This window comes from Manacus vitellinus, unplaced genomic scaffold, assembly GCF_001715985.3.
Source record: "Manacus vitellinus isolate BGI_N305 unplaced genomic scaffold, ASM171598v3 scaffold_16_pilon, whole genome shotgun sequence".
NCBI classification, from domain to species: Eukaryota; Metazoa; Chordata; class Aves; order Passeriformes; family Pipridae; genus Manacus; species Manacus vitellinus.
Window position 1 is genome coordinate 14,598,676 of NW_021939189.1, and position 18,781 is coordinate 14,617,456.

The 18,781-nt window shown below is 41.0% G+C and overlaps 1 protein-coding gene across 6 annotated transcripts in view; it reads left to right on the forward strand.

The window, feature by feature from the left end:
• Nucleotides 1–523: 523 nt before the first annotated feature.
• Nucleotides 524–18,781, forward strand: part of RNF111 (ring finger protein 111) — a 43,052-nt gene continuing 24,794 nt past the window's right edge. For all 6 annotated transcript variants that reach the window (XM_018069825.3, XM_018069827.3, XM_018069829.3 and 3 more), the window contains exons 1-2: nucleotides 524–747; nucleotides 10,768–11,663. In XM_018069825.3, coding sequence (XP_017925314.1) covers nucleotides 10,787–11,663 — 877 coding nt within the window. In that variant the 5' untranslated portion in view covers nucleotides 524–747; nucleotides 10,768–10,786. The remainder of the gene's footprint in view (nucleotides 748–10,767; nucleotides 11,664–18,781) is intronic.

An 18,781-nucleotide genomic window follows, 5' to 3' on the forward strand; every position in this document is an offset into this window, starting at 1 on the left:
ATCCCTTCCCATATTCCATCCTGTCCCTACTCCCTCCCCCGCTCGTCCCCTCCGCCCTGCAGGGGCGCTTCGCGGGGCGCTGGCTGGCGCGGCGCGGCTGCGCTTTGCGTGCGGCTGTAAAGCAGCGCGGGTGTCGCGCGGGGCCGCGCTGCGCTGGGAGCGGCGGGGGCTGCGCCAGCACCGCGCGGGCCGCGCCGGGGCAGCGCCGGACCGGTGAGCGCGCCGGCTCCGCGGGCACCGCGGGGCGCGGGGCAAGCGCCGGGCAGCGCGCGCGGAGGCCGCTCCGCCCGCTCGGCCCTGCGCAGCGCGCCACCGGCGCACCGCCCCTCCCCGCGGCTCGCTGTCTAGGTACGGGGGCGGCGGGGCCGGGGGTCCCTGGATCCCCCCTGATCCCTCCCGGCCGCTCCCTGAGGGCGGCGGGGCCGGCGGGGCCCTGCGGAGGGGGGCACTGCGCGCAGAATGTGTTTTTCCCTTTTTTTGCAGCGCCTCGCTGACGCACAAAGCGGTGCCTTCACCGCGGGCGGCCGCGGCTCTCGGGGGGTTGTCACGGAGCTGTCACGGATTTTCCCCGCGCGGAAATGGGTTTTTATTGCTGTGCGGAGCAGGGGTGGTTATGACGTCATTTGTTTTGTTGGTGAAGTTGATGTTCCTTTAACCCGTGTTAAAAAATCCCTCGTTGTCAGGTGTTTTGTGCCTGGCAAACAAGGGAGCCGCGTCCATTCAGAGGTGTGGGCCGGAATTCCAGAGGTACGTGGGCTGGGAACTGCTGGAATGGGCTGGGGACTTACTTTAAGTGTCAGTGGTTTGGTGGTTAGGGCTGAGCGTTCATGGATTTTCATGCTGTTTGAGCTCTTCCATGGCTTGAAATGGTTTTAAATCATAAGCAAGGCCTGGTTGCTTTAGCAGATTAAAGGAGATCCTCAATTCCTGAGAGCCAAGTGCTCTTCCAAAAGAGGACATAATGCAGAAGGGAAGAATTTGCTGTAATAGCCCGATTTCATTTGATTCTAATGCAGTTACTTCAGAAACAAATATTTGACCAAAAAGATGAGAATTGACTGACTGCTCATGGTGGAGACCTGGATAGCAAATGACATTTGTCGTTTTGGAATATCTGTGTTATATACTCTTAAAGGAAAACTAGATTTTCAGGTGCAGAATAAGACCTTATATTGTCTTTGTTGTAACCAGTAGAAATTTCCAAAGATAAATTAATTCTGGATACTCAGTAGAAACGTTTTGGAGGAAAATTGATATTTAAATAATTAGAATGCTTCGTCACTATTACAGACAAAATTAAAGCTCTTTATAGGTGACATATCTGTAGTCCTTGCTATCAAAGGGGTTATCCAGCAATTTAAATGTTTCTGCTCTTACCTTTGTTGGATAAAGGGGGTGGGGGGCACAGAAAAACCCTGTTAGCCAAGATTCTTGCTGATGTGTAGGGATTGATAAGGAAAGATGTGATGTTGGTTCATGTCTCATGCAGTCATTCGCAGTATGGAATCACCTCTGGAATTCATCAGATGGGAAAGACTGGGAGTGTACCTTTTGCATTTCACCTTAGTTAAATGAAAGTGTGTAAGACACCAAGCTTCCCGTTTTAAAACTCTTCAAGTCCTGTGTATTCACAAAGCTGTTTATTTTTGTTGATGGTTGAAGCCCTGGCAGCTCCAGCTGTGGTCGTGTGTGGTACTGGGAGCCTGGGGGTGAACAACAGCTCATAGTGTTCATGCATATTTTGCATGTCCTTTCAGAGTCTGGATGGGAACATTCTGACCTTTCAGAACTGTGTCTTTTATGAAGCAGTGGATTTTGTACAAGTGTATTAAGAGTGTGTCTTAACATGTCTGTGACTCGCACTTTATCTTTAAATTAATAACTTTGCTGACCTACATAACTAGATCAGTCAGAGCAGTTGACTTTCAGTGGAGGTGGTTGTGCTGCAGTAACATTGAGCTGGCAGCAGTTGCTGCCTTTTTTTTCCAAGATGGAGAATCTTTCATTTCAGTTGCTTGTATTTCCTGTAATGGTGAGAACATTCTTTTGAGAAAATATGGGTGCCAGTGTCCTCCTCCCTGGCTGGTGAACTATGGAGGCTTGGATGTTAAGCAGTTGAAAAAATGGGGAAAGAATGAGGGGTCAGTGAGGATAGGATGGGGAACAGAAAGATTTAATTCACATATAAACAATGGGGATTACAGAGAGATGGATTTGCCGTGGGCAGGTGTTGTATAAAGATGTCCCCACAGCTTTACTTGTGTGCAGCCTTCTTTCAGTGAGTTTTATCACCAGATCTGTAGTGGTTTGGCTGTTTGCACGTCAGTAAGGTTGGGAACAGATTTATAAATGTGTGTATGTAGTAATATTGTAGGAGATACATGTACATCATAGGCACAGGAGAATTGCTCCCAGTCACAGTCTCCCAAGTTTTGTCAGTGTAGGTGACAGTAATCAGCTGCTTCCAGAGTCTGTAGTGCTCTTGCAGAAAACACAAACTGTATCTGCAGCTGAAGTCTTTGACTTGGGAACTTCCTTCAGGCTTAAGGATTAATTAGTGGTTTTTTTGGTGGGCTCCTGTCAGGCCTAACTGAGAACCCTGATAGAGCAGAGGGGAAAGAAGAAAGGAAAACGCTTCTTTCACTAACCCATAATTTTGCTGACAAGATTATTTTGCTGTTTTATGTAGCTCATGCTATTTGGAAAAGTAATTGCTATAAATTAAAATGATGTCTCCCTTATTAAGTGTTTACCACATGAAATCTGAGAGGGCTGGTTGGTGACTTTGCTAGCAAGAGGCAGTAAAGGCTGTTTGCTTCTGTAATTTATTTTTTGTCAATAAAGTGCAGTCCTAATAGTTGACTGCTGTTGGGTAAAATGTTTACTTTTACCCTCTGCTCTTGGCTCCACTGGTGAAGAGTGGAGAAGTTTGCTGCACTGTCCTTCCCTCAGAAACTGGTAGATCTACTTAGTTTAGTATCAAAAAAATCCCTTCCTTGTCACAGGTTTCCTGACGAATAGCATAAAACTGTCCTAATGGTTCCTTTCATAATTCTCACTTGCAAGGTTCTTGTTAACAGTTGTGGCAAAGGTTATCTTTTACTTTGCTCCTCAAAGCTTTATCAAGAAGTGTTTGCAAAATGACATTGCATCAAGAACGGTTATACACACCTCAAAGGTCAAAAAGCCAGGGGGAATAAGAAATATTTTTTTAAATAATTTTTGGTGGCCATGTAACTTCCCTAGCTGTCTCTGGAAGCAGAAATCCTAGTTAAGATCTTAACCTCCAATAAAAAATTGCATTTTGTCATTCTCTTATAAAGCTACAACTTTTTATTCCCGAGTTCATTGCTGTTATGTTTGTCTTGGAGTTCATTGAAGCCAACACATTCCTGATTGCCAAATCATAATACTTGTGTCTTAGAGCTGTGATTTCGGTGGTGTTAATGTAGGTAACTGAGTCTGAGCCTGGGACAGAGCAGAGAAGTGTCGGGGCTGAAGAATGTCCTTGTGAGCACCATGTTTGTCCAAGGCACCTGCTTGTGTCCATCGAGCAAAGCCAGAGTCCCTGCCCAGGTGGGATGTGCTGATGCTGGAGCAGTGCTGGGATTTCTGTGGGTACTTTATGGCCTTGGGATGACTCAGTTACTGTGGGACAGTCACCTGTTGCTCTTGGCCCCCCAACTCATGTACCTGAGGCACTTCCAGCTGCACACACTCTGTGCATTTTCTCTTTTCCACTTAGAGCCAGGCCATAGATCCTGTGGAAGAGCTCTTCTGTTTGTAGCTGTCCTATGCTGGATTCTATTAAAACAAGTGAGAAAGACACTTTCAATAGTCTCTCCATGAGAATACAGTGGTGGTAGATCTCGGAGCTGAATGGCAGTGTGGCATAGCAGGGGTATTCTGTAGCTGTCCTATAGGTGGCCTGACATTTCTGGTGAATTTTCATGAATTGACTTATGCATGAGAAAACAAACCTTGAAGGTCTGAGGAGTGTTTTTCAGTGATAAAATTAAGGAGACTTTGCTGGTGCAGAGGATGGATACCGCTTGTTACAGTGCTGTGGGCTGACTTAGAGGTGGCTTTGCAAAGGTTAGTAAGAGTAGTACTGTACTTGAAATAAGATTGTTTCACCTCAAGAGTAGACTTTCCAAGCCAGTGATGATTCCTAGAATTGGCTGCAAGGAGTGGATAAGCCTCCCTGCATTGCTGTGGCTCATGTAGTGGTAGCACCTCCCTGCAAAGCACAGTCAAACCCTTCTGTCTGGGTGGATGTGATGGACTGTCTTTGGGAGTCTGTAAAAAAGAACCTGTTTCCAGAATATTATCATACAGTTAGTAATTAATAATACTGTACATGTTGTTCTGCAGTACTGCACATTTCTGTAGGGCAAAGGAGAAGGATTTTGCTTGGAGAATTCTCAAGTAATTCTACCATCCAAAAATCGAAGTCATCACTGTGGCTGCATTAAAGCATAGAAAGGAGATTGAGAGTGGTCTGCAGTGTTATTTCATATTGTCCTGTGAATAAAGATGTGTTTGCTACATAATAGCAAAGCAAACATAATGGAGTTTCTGATTGTTTTATATGTTTATATGGTGCCGTTTTATAAAATGCACAGATTTTTAACTTATCAATTGCTTTATTTTCTGGCAAAGATTAGAAGACCAATATATAGTATGCTAAAATTAAGTTGTTAAAACAAGCTTTAAAAGAGCACTGTTTGTCTCATGAAGAGGTAAAAATGAAGAACAACCAAAATGCAATGCAGTAAAAGTTTCAAAATCTGATTGCAGTTCTTTTCCTGATAGTGGAACTGAATATTGGGTATTTTTCTTCTTGCTACTTACCCTGCATTGTGCAGGTTGTCCCTGCTTGATAGAAATGAAATGAATAGGGCATGACTGGCTCTTTTAGGCTAATGAGTGTTGTGTTTGTGAACTGCTCAGTGAGTTCTTTATTTTTGTTGGAGCAGGGCATGACAGCACTGGATTGGATCTCCATGAGATTGAGTTGGGGGTGCAGCTCCTGAAATGGCTCCCAAGTCCTGTGTCAGCCTCCAGTGCATCAGGGCTGGACACAAATGGATCTTGTCTGGCTCCCTGCTGTGGAGATGGGGAAGCAGCAGTACTTGGGTTGTCTCAGTTTTGCTGAAGGCCTTGTATGAATTTTATAAGCTTTTTCATTTTCCTGTTTCTCGATGTATCTAATGGAAAAGCCTTGCTGAAAGCATAAGAATACATGTTTTTAATGAGAGGAAAGAAATAACTGTTGGTGTTCTAAAACAATCTAAAACAAGGCTTGTGTGATGCTTTTGTTGCTGGTCCTTTCTTTGAAGGCCATGTTTGCAGGTTAAAACAAGTCCTGTGGTAGGAAGAGGATACACAGTGTAATTTCTGTGCATACCAGACCTTAACAGTGAGATTTGTCATGAATTTAACAGCACCACTGTTGCCTTGTCAGAGTCAAAATCATGTTAAAAGTAAAATCTGATCCAAACCACATATTAGGGAAGGGAATTAATTTTTAAAGTTAATTGTGAGTTCAGTGACCATATGCAAAGAAAACAAGCATTAGGACTGAATAAAGGAACTACAAATGCAAGGACATTGCTTCTTGATGGTGGAGGGAGTTGACTATGTTTTAAAATGCAGCTGAAGATACATTTTCAGAGTAGTTCTGTATTAGATCACATGTATTCACCAAGTTTATGCTAAAAAATTTAGTTATATTGTATAATTAAGCATTTCACTGGTTTATAGTGCTTTAATGCTGCATACATTTTGATTGCTAATAAAGGAATTAATTATTAATGACAAAATACTTTGCTCCATCTTATAACTCAGATGTGTTTTGCTTTAACATGTGATCATAAATTTGCCTGCTGTAAAAATCTCAAACTTTGAGCTTGCTTTTTGACTTAAAATTTCAAGGGACTTCTCCCATTTGCATCAGTTTTCTTGCACTGCTGTGTCTTGGCCTGATTAATAACAATGGTTTTAATTTGTGACATGAATGAATTAGTCATATGCACTTCATGATTCTAAATAGTCATATACCTTAGAGGGGAACTTAGAATAACTATTTATAGCTTTCACGTACCTGTCTTAACAGCTCTTCATTGAGTTGTAATGGCTTAAAAGAAGATACTTCCCCATTTTTCCTCTCAAAGTTTTGACTCACTAATTCCATAGGCAAACGTTTTCATTAGGAAGGAGGAACACTAATGTTGACTGAGTTTACTACATCTTGCTGCTTTTTGCAAAAGCTTCTGAGGACTACTTTTAATTAGAGGTAGATACTGTAGGATCTTCTGAAGGTCTAACAGCAGATGACCTCATTCTAATGACTATTTGCATAGTATTTTTGTAGATCCCTTTTAAACTTTGTCTTCTGTGTAAAAGAACATACTGTGGGTATTTCATATGTATAACCACTGAAGATACTTAAAATGCATTGAAATCTAGTTAAATGGTGAGCTCTTCTTCCAACTTTTGTCTCCTTTGGTCAAATTTTTTGTTTGAAAGTTTGTAATGGCATTTCTGAGTACTGAAGGAATGGATTATTTGTCATTGTTGATTGCTGTCATTCACTTCCAGAACATATTCCTGCTTAAGCTGTTGTGTAATGCTGTAGTTGGGAGTCAGCAGCTCTCCCCTGAGCAAGCAGTGCTTCAGGCTCTGTGCTGGTTAGCAAAAATGGAGAGTTCTTCATTACTTAGTTGAGTTACTACAGACTTTTCCATGGTTGTAAGAGTGAAAATATACAAAATGCTTGAATCTGTGTTAACTAGTGTATCTAGGCTGCCTGTTGGAATAAAACTAAGCCAGTAAATAGTGGTTTAGATGCACTACTTTTCACTGTGTGGTAATTTCATTTTTTTTGTCATCTTACAGTAGTTTGAGGTTTCTCAAAGTGTAAATGTCGTTGCTTTAATTTTTTGGCTGTGACTTACATAACTATATCTGTATTTCAGCCCAGTGCCCTCTGTGCTACAGTAAACAGAGCTTATACCAAGTTAATCACATTCAGAATGCAGAATTTTCATACTGATGGAGATTTCTCCAGTAGAGTTTAACAATAAAGTGTGTGTGGGGGGGAAACACTCCAATGAGTAGAACAGAGTCCTTTGTAAACCAGCCCCTGATTGTGGGAAAACGTTCAGATTTTTGTTGCTTAAAAAAACTTCAGAATCAAATAGCATTTTCCCCTTAATTTATCCTGTTAAAAGGACAGGAAACAGTGTGTAAAGCTGGACATGCAATACAAGATGGCAAGTTATGACTGTGTTCAAAGATAGTAAGCTTCCTGAATAAAATAATATTTTTTCCCCAAATTGAAATATTTTGTGGATTTTCTGAAAACTACTTGTGATGAAATACAGGGTTATTGTGGGAGAGTCTGGTTTGCTTTTGGACTGTGGTGAAGGTTGACTAGACTGGGTGTTACATTTCTGTAAAACGGTGGTGCATAAATAACAGCAAAAATCCTGCCTTAAAGGTGACCTTGTGAGGATGAGAGAAAGGACTGTGTACTGCTTGTTCTCTGTGTGCTTGTGACAGGTTTGAATGCAGAATTCCTGTCCTTGTTAGAAATTTTATAAAATGGAAGTCTTGGTCTTAATGTTTGCAGATAAAGATGGTCCGTGTGTGAGGGTACAGGCAAGCACAGGGCGTGTGAGAGCTGGTGTTCCTTCAGGACCTGTCAGGAGCAGAGAAGGGTAGACAGCAGAATTCCACAGCTCTAATACTCATCTTTGTTTCCTGTGTAGACTTCTTACACTCTTAATGTTTATTCTGAGTTTTTTTCCAATTTTTGAACCTCTTTTTTTCAGTCCTAAGAAAGAAGGTAGCCTTATATACTGCATTGCACAACAACTTACTGCTGAAAAAAAAAAGTTGTGCTTTAATGAATTGAAATTAAGACCCTGTCCTGTTGTCTAGACTGACAAGAAGTTTAGTCCAGCTTACACACAGTTAGCTTTTGACTTTGATGGAAGACATACCTACCTGCTGTAATTCCAAAGAGAACAGCAACACTTTCCTACTTATCACAGGATATAGGCCTCACATTTAACAACTGTTAGAGATGTTTGTAGGACCTCCAGTGAGAACATTCAAATGGGTCTTTTCAGCTGGGGTTCTGGGATCCAAAAGGTTATTGATGTCCAGAAAGATTCTGTGATCTTATGGCTTCTTTAGATTATAGTACTGCAGCATATATGCCTTTTGCAAAATTTTTATTTCAAATTACATCCCCATGAAGTAGTAGATTAGTTGCTTATGGCTGTGAAGAGAATGCAGGCTGCCTGGGATGATACATCAGCTTACACCCCTTGCAAACTGAAATAAGTAGTTCTTTGGGGTCTGTTAGGAACAGCCAGCTCACAGCTGCTCCTGGAAGCATCAGTTAGTGCAACAGTGTAGAAACCTTTGATTTGAATCTGTCCTGTAGTCTCAATCTTGTAGTGATTTATTCTATGATAAAATAAATGAGAGCTATAAATATTAGCACTGGATGTAAGAATGCATTGGTATTTTGAAGAATTTGGGGATTCAGGCAGAAGATTATGGACCTGAATTAGGCAGTGCTACTTAACCTGCCATAGATCAAAGAATCATCATGGGATGGTTTGGGTTGGAAGGAACCTTAAAGGCCACCTAGTTCCAACCCCCTTGCCATGGGCAGGGACACCTTCCACTAGATCAGGTGCCAAAGCCCCATCCAACTTGTCTTTGAACACTTCCAGGGCTGGGGCAGCCCCAGCTTCTCTGGGCAACCTGTGCCAGGGCCTCCCCACCCTCACAGGGAAGAACTTCTTCCCTTTAACTAATCTAAACCTACCTTCTTTTGGTTTGAAGCCATTCCCCCTTGTCTCTACTCCATGCTCATGTCCAAAGTCCCTCTCCAGCTCTCTTGGCCCCTTTGTAGGCACTGGAAGGTGCTGTAAGGTCTTCTTAGAGTCTTTTCTTCTCCAGGCTGAACAACCCCAGCTCTCTCAGCCCGTCTCTGTATCAGAGATGCTCCAGCCTCAGAGCATCTTCATGGCCTTCCTCTGGACTCGCTGCAGCTGCTCCACATCCTTCTTGTGCTGGGGGCCCAGAGCTGGACACAGCACTGCAGGTGCAGTAGAGAGGGAGAATCCCCTCCCCTGACGTGCTGGCTGTGCTTTTTGTGATGTAGCTCAGGACACAGTTGACTTTCTGGGCTGCAGACACATATTGCCAAGTCATGCTGTGTTTCTCATCCACCAACACCCTCCCAAGTTCTTCTCCCCAGGTCTGGTCTCGCTCTGTTCTCTGCCCAGCCTGGATTTGTGCTTGGGATTGCCCTGGCCCAGCTGCAGGACCTTGCCCTTGGCTGTGTTGTCAGGTTTGCACAGAGTCCCTCTGAGTGGCTGTTCTTGCTGATATCTCAGACTTTTGACTCAATGCAGATTCCTGCTGTGCTGCTCAAGGAGCCCCATTTCCCCTTAGGGTACAGCTGCACATGTTTTCTTAAGCAGCCTTTTGGTAGTTCAGCACAACTTGCTGTGAGCTGGGTGTAGCTGTTGGTGTGCTTATGTGGTGAGCTGAATTGCTGTCTGATCTGGTTGGAAAACTTATTTTTCAGATTGGTGAGCTCTTCGTTCTGGTTCAGTGAATAAACATTCCTTCTAGAAGAGCACAGGAGGTGTTTCTTCAAACAAGTGGTGAGAGGGGGGAGAGAAAAGAGGGAGCAATTAACTGCTTAATTAGTACAGCTGTCAAATATCTGCTATAGCCTTATTCAGTTGAGGCATAAAAAAATGATATTAGCTACAGTAACAAATATTTCAGTGGTTATCACAGTGGGAACCAAATGCTTTCATTTTACTTCCTTTTGGGAATTTAAACAGAAGGCAGAGATGCCAGATTAAGCAGGTTGAAGGTGGATATATTACTGGGGTTACTGTTGTCTGTGTCTCAGTAGCTTTCTAATGCAAAAGTTGTTCTTTTAAACAGTCTTTGAGTGTAATGTTGTATTGTTGTACGTTGGCAGGTTTATATTTTGGCAGGGAGGGGAACCTGCCTGGTGCTGACTCTTAAGGGAACATGATAGGATATACTCAGTTTGTGTCCCAGGGTGGAGTGAAAAGTGCATGGACTGAAAATAGCTTGGTACACTGTACTTCTAATGTCTGGTGTTCCTTAAAGACACTCTAGGTAATAAATGGGTTTCTGTTACTTTGCCCCAAAATAATAAAGATTCAAAATCTCTCCTGTTTCCTTCCTTTTCATATCAGAAAAGAACCATGAATTATGAGTAACTGATTTTTACAGCTCAGTTACCACCATACAACACCATGTATTGTGTTGAAGAATTCGCTGTCCATATTTACTGCTGTAGGGGAAGATGTAGGCCTTATTTAAGTTTAGTTGATGGCTATTGGAGCTATGTAGCCAAAGCTTAGGTCACTTCTGTAAGCAGTGGCCTGTAAAGCTCCCATGCTTAAGCATTGGGAAAGCAGATACCATACATTTTGCAGGAGACATACATCAACATTTTCACTGACTGTAAGAACTTCCCTTCGATGCAAGTTCTAGGAGTTTTGTCTTCATGAAAAATGACCTTGTCAAGCAGTATTCTTAATATTTTGAAACAGTTGTATTTTGGTTACCCCTGTTTTGCTGTTCCCAGTGGGGGGGTTCTCTTAGCAGTAAATGGGTTTTCTCTGATTTCAGTTTTGCTTTTGAAACATCTCATGCTTGTTTTCTTGATGCTTATCTGTTTTTATTTTCTAGGCCTTCCTTAAATCTTTCCATGTCTGAATGGACTCCTGAATGTAATATAGTTTATACTCCAGAAGCGGATATGAAGAGTGAAGTTCCTTCTGATGCACCAAAGAGACAGGAGAGTCTGAAGGGGATCCTCTTGAACCCTGAGCCTATTGGGGCGGCCAAAAGCTTCACTGCAGAAGTTGAGATGATTGCCAGTAAAGTAGGGAATGAGTTCTCCCACTTGTGTGGTGACTCTCAAAAGCAGAAGGACATGAATGGCAACCATACAGACCAAGAAAAAAGTATCGTGGTGCGAAAAAAACGCAAGAGCCAGCAGGCTGGTCCTTCGTACACTCAGAACTGTCCTGATAAGGAAAACAAAGGAATCTTGGGATTGAGGCAGCATCTAGAAACACAGAGTGAGGACAATGACTCTTCTTTTAGTGACTGTATCTCTTCACCTTCCTCTAGCTTACACTTTGGAGACTCTGACACAGTAACATCTGATGAAGAGAAGGATGCTCCTGTCAGACACCCTCAGGCAGTGCTGAATCCTGCGAGCAGAACTCACAGTGCCAGGTCACACAAGTGGCCTCGCACTGAGGCAGACTCTGTACCCGGGTTACTCATGAAAAGGCCCTGCTTTCACAACAGCTCTTTAAGAAGGCTCCCATATAGGAAAAGAGTTGTGAAAACAGGCTCGTCCCAGCGGACCCAGAACCAAAAAGAGCGGATTTTGATGCAGAGGAAGAAGCGGGAGGTGCTGGCTCGCAGGAAGTACGCGCTGCTGCCCAGCTCCAGCAGCTCCAGCGAGAACGATCTCAGCAGTGAATCTTCCTCCAGTTCATCTACTGAAGGGGAGGAAGACTTATTTGTGTCCCCTGGTGAAAACCACCAGAACAGTACAGCTGTTCCTTCAGGTAAAGCTAAATCCTGAGTTAGTTTTTATTAATTGTCTTTCTTCATGCACAATAGTCTTTTTTAAGTTCTTTGGAGCCGTATTTGTGTTTTTGTAGAAGTTCGTGCTACAGATAGACTTACTGCAAGTGATGTGAGCATTACAAAATAAATTCTTGATGGGAAAAGTACATGCAGGGCTTACAGAAGAATTACACCAAATCTAAAATCTTTAATGTAAAAGTTAATGGTTTCTGAACAATGTACTGGAAGGTTGCTCGGTCTGATTAGTCATGTACTGCTGAGTTGATCCATTTTTAATTTTGTTTTTTAGCTGCTGAACTGTACTAAAAATTTTAGCTAATATAGCTTTGGTAACTGACTGTGGTAATAACAATTCTATAGAAATACCTGCTAGTACTTAACTGCGTTTGAAAATATAGAAAACTATGAAGAGAAAAAAAGTGGATTGTGATAAGAACTTGAAATAGGAGGCAGTTGAAGGAGCTTTAGGGATAATAAGAGAAAAGTATTGTATATATATCAAATGTTTTACCTAGATAAACTCATTGCAATGAACTTGGAGTTGGTTTACATGGTTGCTTCTCTAGCATATCTTGACACGGTATCTGAATGCTTCAGTGTTTGGAGGAGGATTTTTTGGGAGATGTTTTTGTTTGGTTTGGTTTTGTTTTCTAGGTTTATTTTCATGTTCGTTTTTTGTTTGTTTTTTTTGTTCATTGATGTATTTTCTTGGCCTTCCTTTCATCTTAAATTTGCCAAGTGAAAGTAGTTGTGCATTTTGTTCATTAGTTTAGCTTTTTATAGAGCAGGGGGAAGTAGATAGAACACAGCATGGTGTTAATTTGTGCAACCATGTGTTTTATATAGTGACAAATATGTTTTAAAAAATGAAACCGTTTCTCAGACTGTGCTGATCATTTCTCTGAGAAAAAATGACTGAAGGTACAAGGACAGGCTTAAAAAAAGGTGTGAATGTTCATGTTAATGCAGGATTTGTTCTTTAACAGAACCAGAGTCCTACATATAGATTATTGCTTCTTATTGTAGCAAGAAATAACTTGTGTATTGGTCTTTAATGTGCTGTTTAAATATAAGAAGTAAAATCTGTAATGTCAAATTCTTACTTATGCAGTGCTAGGCCTGCATTTAGAACTCTGAAGCAGAAGAATTATTGCACAGCCTTAATTATCTTGATGCATATTTGTGGGGATAGAAGCTAATTTTTTAAGCCTAAAAAAGCTACATTTGACTTGCATGTTTAAACACATAAAGTATATGATTTGTAAATAATAAATATGTGGGGATATGCATACATGTATATTAAAAAACAATTTGGGAAACTCATGGTAACACCTCTGTTTCCAAATTAATGGTTTTTTATCATTTTCAGAGAGGGTGGAGTTTCATGTAACTGTAAAATGATGTAGGACATTAACAACTCTTTCCACACAGAAGTGGAAAAGTCCAATGGCTTTTTATACTACTTTAAAAGCACATTGAATATATGAAATTGTTTCTTTTCCTGTAATGAATGAAAATCCATACAGTTAATTTTAGATTAAAATACTGATATCAGTTGTAACTGAAAGAAGATATGCTTTAAAAAATGTGCTCTGTGGTGACTGTATTTCAGCACTAACACTTGCAGTGAGCTGAAAAGCAGTTCTGGCTTAGAGTGTGTGAATACTGTGGGTTTTTTTTTCCTAGTGGAAATATGTATTGATGGAAAGTTTTGAGCATTTTATTTACATTGCAGATAGAATGGGAAGTTGAGCAGACATCCTGTGTGAAAGTGCCCTATTTTTAGCAAGATAAAAATGTGATTAACATTTTCTGTAGCTTTTCTGCTGTTACATAAGGCATTTCTAGTTATTGAGTTAATTAGGACAGAAATGGGGCCAGCTGGAAAAATAGCTGTGCAGCTTCTCTGTATAGTGAGCAAGCAGGATGGGGTTTCTATAAGAGGAAAGAGTTGTATTGATAGTAGTGCTACACTGGCTTCTTAATGATAGGGAAAATATTTTTGCTCTACATTGGCACATATGCATCTGCTGAAATGACAGAATATACTGAAGGACAAATAACTTCTACTAAGAGTATGAGGCCTGTGGCATATATGTAAAAGTACTAGAGGACAGGCTTAGGAAAGGAGGAGAGTGATAATAATAATCAGGAAAAAATACAATTAAAAAAGTAATAACTGAATTTTTAATGAGTAGGCATCAAAATGATGTGATTTCTCTTGTAGCCAACTGAATGGCAATTTTTATTGAGAATATGTCAGAAAATATTTCTTTGCTTTGAATGGTGGTGTTTGTCTAAAGATACAGTGCATTTAAAGAACAAGTAAATTTAATTAGTGTATACTGTTTTGGAAAACATTGCTGATTGTTGCAAGAAATTAAAGTAACAGATATTTTTAGTGAAGGAGATATTTAGTAGGTTGGTTCTTGTTAATAAAACTAACTTGGCTAATTTCAGAAAATCATATGGATGGAGCTGTGAAGGGGGGGATTGTTTGTTTATCAAAACCTTTACCAAAAAGACCTCCAAACAACACTATGTAGGATTTTTCCTCCTTTTCCATCAGGGTTTTAGCTATTCTTCTGGTACAACTTTGTGCTTTGGAAGTGTGAGAGTATTGAACTAGTGTGTCCTGACACCTGGGAATGGGTTATATTGTTTTACCAACTGTTTGCCACAAAAGGCAGTGCCCTCATTAAATCTGGGATGAGCAGCTGAAGCTCCTTCTGGAGACAGAGGGGAGTTGGGGGCAAAAGGACAATGTAAAACCCCTTGTGTGTCATTTAATGATGCAGCTGAAGTGCAGGTGCTTTTAGGGGTGTATATTCTAACTGGAATGTTAATCAGTGGATTTTAATTGCAGCACTGAGCTCACAGTTAATATGACAGCAAGCAGCAGGATTTTTGCTGTAAAACAAATTTTGATTCTGTGTGTTGTTTAGGTAGGGCAGAAGCTTTTCTCTAACCCTGTGCACACACCTTTAGAGATAATCCTCTTTTGACTTTGCTTATGAAAGGTGGCAAAATTTCAGATTTTACTCTAGTTGGATCTCTGTAATGTTGTAATGCTTCTACCAGTATTTGATTTTCATCTTGGATCTGAAGGTTTGGGGCTGCTATTTGGGGACAGTCTGCAGGGAAATCTAGTAAAAGCTAAAATTGGAACAAGTTTTTAGCCTGTACTCTGATTTGTCAATAAAGCAAAACTCTGGAAAATGGGAAGGTGGTGTTGAAAAATCTGGGTAGCGTTTTGCACTGTCATAAATTGTTCACCTAATAGCACTTATAATTCCTTCAGGGTCTGACATGTTGTTTTATATTTTTGAGCAACTAGTGCTAGACAGGCTTTCCTCTTCCCTTAGAATGTAATGCTCATGAGAAGCTGCTCCAGATTTTGTTCAAAGCTGCTTAGAATGATAAGACTGAGTTTATTCACAACTATCCTCTTGATCCTCTAATGTATTTGTTGTCTGTCTCCCCAAAAATGTTGAATATAGACATTTGATATTTCACAAGCCAGAGGCTTGTGAAGCATGTACCACTTTATGTTCAGATTACTTTAACAGGTTTAAGATAAACAGGTATTAAGTGGAAATGAGCTTCCTGTTGTTAGAGTTGATTATTTTTCAGTTCCTTAATCCCTCCTAAAAACTACAGCATGCAGTCCTTTTCTCACAGTAACTGATGCAGCTCATAATTCCAAGCTGTTATCCCAATAGCATTAGTGGATAAGGAAGGGAATAAGTATCCTGTTTACTGTGCCACTTACTGGAGAAGGGTCAGGGAAGAGCTGGGAAGTGATGAGGGAATAAGCACCTGGCTCTGTGAGCAGTGGACATTAATCAGTGCTGCTCTGCCCATCTGCTGTGAGTTGGAGCTTTAAATAGCTCCAGTTAATAAACGTTAGTGTGGAATTCACTTCAGCACTTCCCCCTTGCTGCTGCAGCTCTCTGTGCTGAGAAGATGCTGCTCCTGGAATTGGGTTGCTGTGGCATTGCCCTCTGGACTGAGGTTTATGTGCTTGGTTAAGAACGGTCGGTAGAGGTCTGAATTAGCACAGCTCAGAGTTGGACAGAATCCCCGGAATTCTGGTTGTTCACGGGCTCTTCCACCAGGGTGCAGCCTCCTAAGCAATTCGTGTGTCTTGGAAAACTTCTCCCATCGTGCACAGCTATTGGAAAGTATATTCCAAGTAAGTCTGAGGTACAGAAAAACTGTCATCATCCAACACTAAGGGAAAGGCAGGTTCTACAAATCCTTGGCAGAATTTTGGCAGCACTAAATTGCCAACATTAAAGCTTTGTTTTCTTAGCAGGATATTATGATTTTATGAGAAGAATGGAACAGGATTTCTACAAGCAGAATTCAGTTGTACAATCTGTAAACAGCACAATACAGACTTTATACTGCCACTACAGTTATAATGTCCAATCACCTGGACCCTCTGCAGATCAGGTCAAATCTTATCGTGCAGTTTGCTTTATCAGTACACCAATCATAATCTAGACTCAAACTATATGAAAGAAGACAAATCACTCACTCAGTCCTCAGAGGAAGCAGATGATGATGATGGAGGTGTCCCTTGCCACCAGTGAGGGGTGGGGGTCACAGTTCTGTTCCAGGTTCCCACTTAGAACTTGGAGCTGCTTGATTTTCCAGCCAGTGCTCCGTGTGATTTCAGCTTCCCTGGGGTGGGAAGTCAACAACACCTGCTTGGCTGAGTGCCTGGGACCTCCAAGGCCAGCGGGCAAGGGAGGAATCTTCTGGTGCCCAGGAATCTTGAGGATAATAGAGAGGGGAGGTACAAATCTGTTTGGTTTGTCTACTTGGATCACAGGACCTTCAGAGCCTGAGAATGAGGGAAAGCAAACAAATAATGTGACTGGCTCATACAGAGGGTGGCACTCGTAAAATGGTGCCATTTATGCTAAATATGTTAACAGGGTTGAGGGCAGGGAGTACCAGTCATGCCTAGTTCAAGAAGAATGAGAGTTAAATGGGGGTACTCATTAACACTGGTAGGATATTATTATTTTATCCATTTCACGCTGAAGTATTATCCAGGTAATTATCTTTAGTTCACAAGCAGGAGGGGCTGCAGAGGCACAGGGTACCAGCAAGTTCAGAAAGGAATTCCACACACTTAGTGACAGCTGTCCATGAGCACTGACTGGACAACCAAGTGCACTCTGTCATTGTTGTGGGTGCTGTGTGGCTTGAGGGGTTTTAGTCAAAATTTGTACCCTGAATTTCCTGTTCTAACTGCAGGGTTTTGCTGCTGGCAGAGAGAACGTGGGCCTGAGCAGACTCCTGGTCTGATCCAGTGAAAGCTTGGAACTCAAAATAAGCCATCCCTGTCACTGGAACTTGACTGCTTATTTTAAAGCTCTTCTAGTTTCATTTGTGGCATGATCAGACTGTCTAACTTGAAATTATGTATTGTAAAACACTTTCATTATCTTATATCTACTATATAAACTGGTAAAACTCCATGTTAATTGCAAAACAGATATAAAAATACCTTCCATGAGTGACAACAATCAGTCAAACGTAAATTTGGGTATTACACTGGTGGTGTTTATGTCCTTGGTGGGGTCTTTGTGTTGATGATGAGTGATTAATCTCAGGAGTTATGCCATGATCTTTAAGAGTTAAATAATAATATAATTATATATATTATACTGTGCAAAGCTCAGTCTCTTGCTTACACCTTCTGGGTTACTAAGGTGTTTGATTCTAAACTTTGCTTCCCAGCAAGTTGGTCTGTCAGTGGCACTGTTCTGAAATAATCTTTCAACTTTCTGGGGAAAAATATACTCATTTACTGATCTAAATGTTGGAGTACAGAGTATTATATTATTATAAAAGTTTTATTCTGCTCAGTAAAGTACTTTAATCTGTCAGATTTACTGTCTTTGTGATGGGAGGCCTGGAGGAGGGTGTGTTTTTATTTTTAAGGGAGGATTATAATTTGGCATATGTTCTGATTTGGATTCAAGCATGTGTAGTTTATCCCTTCTCCCAGGCCAGCTGAGCACTAGGTTTACACCTTTTAAAAGAGAGGGAAAAAGCTTCTGTAAAGAAGTTACTGATTATTTCTGATTAATAGTCACATACAAAACTTAATTACCAACTGCTGTTCAAAGGTCCGAATTGTTGGGATATGCAGAACTTGCAAACTGAAATATGGTGTTTTGCATGCACTATAAAATATTATTTGTGGGTGTGAGCAGGGGAAAAACACCCCAAATTCTATGGAAACTGAAAAAAATCCTAGCTGTAATTTTCAGAAGTTTTGTTTTTAACTAGTTCATTTAAAATGTAGAATGAGTCTGTCAGTGGTAGCCCAAAGGCTAATTTAGTCACAAACATCCAGGGTATAATTTGCTTGCTGTGATTTGTGATTCAGAAGATGACAGAGAGAAGTAGTGTGTACCTGCGGGAGGATAATTTTCTGTTTGCTTTATAGCCATGGGTATTATTCTGAAAGTAGTACAAAATACCTCACATCTGCATAACTACTCTGCTGTCAACGATCCAGTGACTCTTCTCCTTGAAGGGAGATTACCTTCAAGGACTTTAGGATTAGTGTAGTTAACACTCATTATACAGATTTAACTGCTCTCTTATGGGTTCAGTCATTTAGATGATACATTGATGAGTGAGGTATTCATACTTTGAGATCAGTTTTCCTTGAAGTTCTTTACAGACAGAAGATGGCTGGTCAGTGACTGGTATGTGCTAAAAGCACATACTAAAGTGAGTCCACCTTGTCATGGTGGACTATGGAAAACAATTGAACAAATTGAACAAATATCTTCCCACTTTTGCACCGGTCATAAATTTCAATAAATATTGAGCCTGAGGACATGTGGACTCTGAGGAGTGCTCTCAAACATGCCATAATTCAGAGAAGTGCATGTTTGGAAGGTGGGAGAAAGACAGTTATGTTTTTCTAACTGCCTTTCCCAGCTGCTGGGCTGACTGGTTTTGTCTGAGGAGCTTCTGAGATAGTTTTGTGTAAGGAAGCAGTTGCTTATTTGCCTGTGATAACGATGATATTTACATTCTTCTGAATGGGATGGTGACTTGA